Here is a 7,117-nt window from a genome sequence, read left to right as displayed (position 1 = left end):
CCATTCGCCATTGAAATGATTTTAACTACTTTAGTTGGAGACACAGAAAATGTTGTAAATATTTGCGAAAGTGCAGTGGGCAACATTTTTTAAGTTGTGTAAATGTTCGATACTATCTACAAAATTGTAACTAATTGAATAAACCGCGATGTTGTAAATAGTGTGACCAGACATTGGAAATAAATGCCCTAATAGCCATCGCATGGGAATTATGGTGATATTTGAGTGCTTATTTATTTATTGGATTAATACCAATATTTAAAAACAAAAGACAATATATACAATCTAAAAAAATTTATGAATATAAAAATGCAAAAGATATTTAACAACATTAATTATTTTATTTACCTTAATTTAAAAAAAAGTTGACCTATCATTACATGACGCTTTTAAATATTGTTATTGTATTTAATATTACTAAATAATATTCGATTTTATATATTTTATGGAGTTTTCTTTAGATATGCACAACGAATTGCACTACCACAACTAGTTTAAGAATACCCCAAATATTTCCCATTGGCTGCATTGCAACACTGTATTAGCTCCTTACTAACACTGTCACAATTAATAAAAAAAATATTGGGAACGATATTAAGTTGCATTAAACAATAACAACATGAAGCGAAAAACCAGTGAAATATGGTGCTTCTTTCGGGCAGTTGATGACACTTTTGCCTTATGTAACATTTGCAAAGCCAAGTTATCATACAAAACAACCACAACAAATTTAAGCAAACACATGAACAGAATGCATCCTAATGCAAATGTTTCTGGATCTCCACAGAATCGAAAGTATAAAATTTTGCCTCAGTCAAGTGATCGCCACAGAGGCAAACCTCGGAATCCTACTCAGGAGTTAATAATACTGAAATTCATTAAGAAACATCCCATCTTGTTACAAAATCCATCATGGGAAACACGTAATTCATATGAATCACTGTGGGAGCAACTCACGTCCGAGCTCAATGCTAGCGGGCCGCCACAAAAAGACGTAGCTACTTGGAAAAAGGTGAGGTGCCTATTTGATCGATATCTTTATAATTATCGTAATCTTATCGTTCATATTTTTATGCAAGGCATTGAAGGACTGGAAAAGATTTATAATCAAGAAAGTGGAGAAAAACGAAATGCACAATATTCCTCTAGCAACTGGTCTGAGCTCAGCTGAGGAAACTATAGCTAGTTTATGTCGTTTGAACGATGATGTCAGTCAAATTATAATGAATGCATCTGAGGACGATTTACAAGATAATTCGAATGCTACATTCGAAATGGAAGATGTTGAAGATGTTGTTCCTGAAGAGGAGGACCATAGTGCACTTCAAGATGTTTCAGGATTTTCTTATGAGCCAGAAGATACAAAGGCTGAAATTGATATTGATATTGATCCGCTTTTCTTGCAAAGTGGCAAGAGTGGGAAATATGGAACTCAGGCCATTAAAAAAGAACTTGAGACAATAAGTAAAAGAATCAGCGTAATTAATGATGTTGCTTGTAGTACACAAATTGCTCTTAATGAATTTTGCACCCTTTATAAACAAAAACTAATTGAAAATAAGAGGCACCACTCGGTCATTGAACAATTAATGGCGGAAAAAATAGAATTGAAAAAAAAACTTCTTGAAATAGAGCAACGCAAATTGTCCCTGAAATAATAAGTATTATACAAATCACTTATCAATATAATTTGTTTAGCATATAATTAGATAAGAGTTAATGTGAATTTTTTATAGGCCTCTAATAAGTAGTTTATAATTAAAAACTATGTAATTATTTTAAACTCGTTTAATATTGATCAATTTATTTTTTGTTTCTCAAATATGGTCCAGAAATCCGTCTATTTATCATGACACTTTGTTCATAGAACAAAAATTGTTATTATATATTACATACTTTATGATGTATTATATATATCGTCAGTGTCAGGACTTCAGGACTATTCAATAATTCTAAAGAATGTTTTTCATTTCATTAAGGGCGCTCTGATAAATTAAAACAAAATAAGATATATTAAATACAGTATTAAATATTTAGGTAACTCATTAATAACCGAGCTATGCGAAAAGATTTTCAACGTGCTTATCGATGTGTGCATTTAATCGATTGCTTAAACATCGGTATTTTATGTGGATGTGGCCTGTGGATGATGTGGACTCTATTGAACTTCTTCTTCTCAACTTAACCATTCATGGTGACTGACAAGTCATGATAATTTTTTATAAAACAAATAGTTATTCGCAATGGACGATTCGTTTTTCGGATTTGATACAACTACAAGTTTACCGGTAAGGAATTAAAAAGATACAACAAGTAATAAAGTACCTAGAAAAAAGATATGAAGCGTACGCCCGTTTTCTTTTTGGACAAACGCAATCGTCTGGAAAAAAAATTCACACAATTTGCCACCATGCTTTTTTCCACTTAATAATTCAAAATGTGTTAAAAACAATAAATATATTTATTTTATTTTATAGGATGATGATGGCAGTGATGGGCGAATTGCGGAACCCCCGGAAGAGGAGTACGACGCCCTTAATGATGAGACGTTCGGTTCAGCCATAAACGGCGACTGGGAGGAAGCCCACGAAACGCTTGTCCTACTTGGCGGCAACGGCGAAAAAGCTCGTAAAGATTTTAGAGATCAAGACCTTAGCGGTAATGGTGCTTTTTTTAATCGACAGCAGCGTGGGTTTCAGAGTGGGAGCATCGACGACTTAGATTTGGAACTAAATTTATCGTCAATAAAATTAGATGACGTCGATTTAAGTACGTTCGGTGAAACCGATGGAAGCAATCGCATTAAGTTGGACTCAGGCGTCTGGACTAACAATCCCCCCTTTCCAATGTCCAGCAATCAAAATCTTTTCCGAGACAACTTTCGCAGCGCATTTAAGCCTCAGCCGCAGGCAGCCGCAACGGTAATGGCAATCACACAAATAAAGCCACTGCAGGAGGCAAATGCCAATTTTGGGATACCGCCGTTGCCAACAGCCGCGACAGCTAAAATCTCAACACTTGAAGACATTGAACGTAATTTAATCATACAACAGGCAGTACCCAAACCACAACAACAACAACAACCACAACAACAGCTACATCAGCAGCATCCACAGCCTCTGCACCAACAGGAATTGAATTTAACTAATCGGCAGCATTTGGTGGTAACGCCAACATTAGCGCAACACCAACAACAGCTACAAAAGCAACCGCAGCACAAGGGTAAGGCATTTATCCTTAAATATATCTATATATATTATCTAAACTTCAACAATTCTTAATTGTATTTTTGGTTTATATATTTGTTCACCAGTTTTTTATCTTCATCTAAAAATATATCATGATAAAAATTTGTTTATCCATTCTCAATCGGTTTCAACGTCGAGCATAAATATTATAACAAATTTATATTATACACTCGTAACTTTATAAATCAATTAAAAGCAGAATTAAAGATAAATGTTAAAAAATAACTATTTCGCATTTCAGCCCCTCCTGGATTTTTAGCCGCGCCTCAAACACCGCCACCAAGGCAAAATATGGGTTTTCATGGTCCACATCCGATGGGTGGATCCGGCCCAGGACCGGGTCTAATGCCAACGCCGCAATCACAACACCAACAGTTAAATGGAATCAGTGCGAATCGTGTGCCGCCTGGGTTTATGTATCAAACTGGCCTAGCTACGAATCTGCCACAGCATGCATTATTGCAACAACATGTTTTGCCGGCCAATTTTCCACGTCCACTGCCAAATCCACATTTACCCACGGCGCTTAACAACTTTGCCATGCATCCAAGCTTCAATGCGATGCGCGCAGTTGGCATGCATCCGGCGGCTTATATGCAGCCTGTGCTACCGCCACGCCTACCTCCACACAATCTGCTTAATCAGCAACCCAACTCAATGTATAACATGTTTAATATGCGACTGGTTCAGGAAATTCAACAGAATCATCCGCTTCTTCAGAATGCGGCAGTGGTTCGTCAACAGCAGCAAAGTCGACCCGGCGAACGCCAAAAACAGCAGCAGCAGTCGGTTCCTCAGCAGATGCAACAACAGCAACAGCAACAACAGCAAATCAATCGCTATGGCGGCAACCTGCCTCAAGAAGAATTCGACGATTACGCCAATCTGATGAGCACACGCGATAAGCATTGGCTAATTGGAATCCAGCTATCACAGCTGAACACGGACACACCATACATTGACGACTACTATTACACGGTACACAGGCAGCGTAAGAATGGTCAGGTTCGTCATAGTCAGGCACACAAGGACAACCAACTAAATCATCCACTGACGCAGCCCCGGGGTCATGCGCAGCTTATTCTGGTTCAGTTGGGCAACAAAAATGGCTCGCGTAACGGCCAACAACATCGCGAAAGGCGCAACTCGGACAATACGAGCAGCAGCAATGCCAGTGGCATTACAAACAGTGGCAACAACAGCAACGCCCTATCTGGATATATATTTTCTCCCTTGAAGTTTGAAAATTCTCTGGGCAAGTTACAGTATGGAAGTGTTACAGCACCCCGCAAGATTATTGATGCTGAAATCATGGGGAGTGACACAACAACTGCGGACAATACTGTATCAGCATCATCTGCTGCTAGACAAAGCACTGAGAAAAGCAATGAAGGTCAAGGTGAGGTGATCCTTGTGCCGAGCAGCATGCGAAAATCGCGACACATTTTGCTACACATAGAGACCCTATATAGGTATCTGCTTAAGTTGGAGGACTTGGAGAGTCCCGAGGTAATGGCAACAATTATTTTAAAAAAGAAAAAGGAGAGCGAACGCATAGCTGCTGTGGAGCAACTTGAAATGGCAAATAAAACACCTGAAGAGCGTGCGGCTGAAGCAAATAATCCGCAATCTATGAATCCAGCGCTAAAAAATAAATTCAATTATGAAATCGAGCCGCGCGATATTTTAGTGAGTAAACTGAAAGCAGGCCTCACTTTTAATAAGGTTGTATCCATGATGAACGTGCGCAAAGGCAAGGTATATGTTATTCATATTTTTGTTTATATGGCACACATTCTTATAGTTTACATTTCTGCTTACTTTAGATACTATTACGTCGGATTATGCCATTTATTTCTGATCAGACAATACGCTGGACAGTTTGGAGTGGTGTATTCTGTTCACTGCAAAATGTTGTTAAAAAAGATCGAGAAGATTTGGAAGGTTGTCTCTATGCGCTTTATCCGGAGTTTAAAAATCAAATACATGAAGCGAATTTAGAAACAATTATCAACATTTCAACTGCGTTTACAATGAATGATAAAAAGATGTCGGGCATTTTCTGTAGTCGCGTAAGTTTATACATGCAGGCCATGTTGTTTTTGTGATTGCAACATATTTCATCATACTTTTAGTTTGGCATTCTATCACTTGTCGGAATTATACTACGGGTAGAAGCCATTTACATTTCAAACCTCGATTCAACGCTTACCGAGGAGAACCGACAAAAATGGCGTGAGTTTCTTGCGCAGGTTGCTTCCTGCCTTAATCGCACCATACAAAATCAAACCATCTCAGCGGCAATTGAGTCTGATGCAATTCAACCCATGATGAATCACTTTGCGCGTTTCAAAGACTTGAAACTAGATGCGCTTCTAGCTTTAATTACCCAAGCTAAACATCAAATTAATTAAACGCAGGCATTATTTCCTATTATTTTTCATAAATTTTGGGATGAGAAAGTTATAAAAAAAATACCCTTGTATGAGGTCTGACATTAATGTTGTCTTATTCAGCAGTTAATATATATGTTTAAACTATGCATTGTTGTATTGTTTAATTTTACATATACAATTTGCGACACGCGCACAATTTGTAAAAGAAATTCATTCACACACATACATGTACATATATCACTGGCAGAGCTCATACATATAAAGAAACGTAAAACAAAATATAAAAGTACTCGTAAAAAATTAAATAACCATGTAAACAATTTCAAAACAAACAAAAATCCACGTTTATTTCATCAATAGACTTTGTGCACCTAAAAAATCAAAATACTTTGTTATGGCATTAAACATTTTGCTCATTGTATATATGCCATTCTGAATTTGATAGTGAATACTTGTCGACAGCTCTATTTTATTGAGGTATGTTAAATCATTTACTTGGCTGGCTTATTTGATTAACATAAGAAACATTTTTGAGTAATTGAATATAATTTAAATATTTCAAATTTAAAAATTACTTATATTAATTATATTTTGACAATTTCATTTTGATTTGAAATTATTTTAATTTGTTCCATATTTTCATTGTTTATGTAGATTTTTATTAGTGACTTTTTTAAATTTTGGTACTTTGTAAATATCAGTCTTGAAATGCATTGAATGATGTATTTTTGTTTTTTTTTTATGAATTAAATTAATGTAAACCCTTTATAACAAAATGTAAAGTTGTCTCACAAGCAAACAATTTTATCTATATAAAATATAAACATTAAAGTTTGTATTACAAAAAATATCCAAATTGTGATACATTTTGTGTATTTAAAAAACTTAATATTTAAGCAGAAGTGTAACAGTATATAATTGCTCATTTCTGTTTTTTTAGAAATATATTTAAAAAAACAGCGGAAAAAATTTGTTTTCAACCTCCGTCGTCTCGTATTGAGAGATCTTTTTCGATCATTTTTATTTGTATCTATTTTAATAATTTAAACACGATTATAAATTTTTGTGTGTTCTTCATTTTGTATTTTAAGTGTCAATTATAATTATGTGCTTCATAATTCATTCATTTTTATAAATCGATATATTTTTCAGAATAACACTAAAAAGTCGGCTTTTCACAATTAAATTACAGTTTAAGTGGATGATAGATTGCATATAATACAAAAAGTATGATACATGTTCGTGTATACTGAAGTATTTATTGCACCATAATGTTTAAAGAATACATTTTTTAATGTTTATAAAAGCAAAATCAAGCAGATCAAAGCAAATATTGCACTTGACTTGAAATAATAATAAGAAAAATCTTTTCATTTGTCGCATATAAATAAAGTACGATTTCTATTAAATAATTCCTTACTATTTTGATTTAAAAAAACGAACAACGAGAGAATTTTATAAATTGTTTAAAAA

The 7,117-nt window shown here is 34.9% G+C and overlaps 2 protein-coding genes across 2 annotated transcripts; both read left to right on the top strand.

Annotated features, from left to right (window-relative positions):
- The first annotated feature begins 531 nt into the window (after positions 1-531).
- LOC111602590 lies at positions 532-1,735 on the top strand. The gene is made up of 2 exons (XM_023319752.2): positions 532-1,012; positions 1,080-1,735. Exons 1-2 carry the CDS (start codon positions 620-622, stop codon positions 1,656-1,658), a joined length of 972 nt encoding a protein of 323 aa, XP_023175520.1. The 5' UTR covers positions 532-619; the 3' UTR covers positions 1,659-1,735.
- A 435-nt stretch (positions 1,736-2,170) lies between these two features.
- Positions 2,171-6,030, top strand: LOC111602615 (protein PAT1 homolog 1). Its single transcript, XM_023319780.2, has 5 exons — positions 2,171-2,288; positions 2,478-3,222; positions 3,490-5,006; positions 5,075-5,320; positions 5,384-6,030. Exons 1-5 carry the CDS (start codon positions 2,244-2,246, stop codon positions 5,660-5,662), a joined length of 2,832 nt encoding a protein of 943 aa, XP_023175548.2. The 5' UTR covers positions 2,171-2,243; the 3' UTR covers positions 5,663-6,030.
- Positions 6,031-7,117: the final 1,087 nt, after the last annotated feature.

Source organism: Drosophila hydei, unplaced genomic scaffold, assembly GCF_003285905.1.
Source record: "Drosophila hydei strain 15085-1641.00,03,60 unplaced genomic scaffold, DhydRS2 tig00008139-arrow-pilon, whole genome shotgun sequence".
NCBI lineage: Eukaryota > Metazoa > Arthropoda > Insecta > Diptera > Drosophilidae > Drosophila > Drosophila hydei.
Note: the sequence above shows the minus strand (reverse complement) of the source record. Positions and strands in the feature narration are given on the sequence as shown.

What these genes read in the sequence shown, in the direction of transcription:
- LOC111602590 (XM_023319752.2), top strand. Translation starts at nt 620, where the DNA reads ATGAAGCGAAAAACCAGTGAAATATGGTGCTTCTTTCGGGCAGTTGAT. An exon ending in ACGTAGCTACTTGGAAAAAG is followed by an intron (nt 1,013 to 1,079) that starts GTGAGGTGCCTA and finishes TTTTTATGCAAG; the next exon opens with GCATTGAAGGACTGGAAAAG.
- LOC111602615 (XM_023319780.2), top strand. Translation starts at nt 2,244, where the DNA reads ATGGACGATTCGTTTTTCGGATTTGATACAACTACAAGTTTACCG. An exon ending in TGAACGTGCGCAAAGGCAAG is followed by an intron (nt 5,007 to 5,074) that starts GTATATGTTATT and finishes TGCTTACTTTAG; the next exon opens with ATACTATTACGTCGGATTAT. An exon ending in CGGGCATTTTCTGTAGTCGC is followed by an intron (nt 5,321 to 5,383) that starts GTAAGTTTATAC and finishes TCATACTTTTAG; the next exon opens with TTTGGCATTCTATCACTTGT.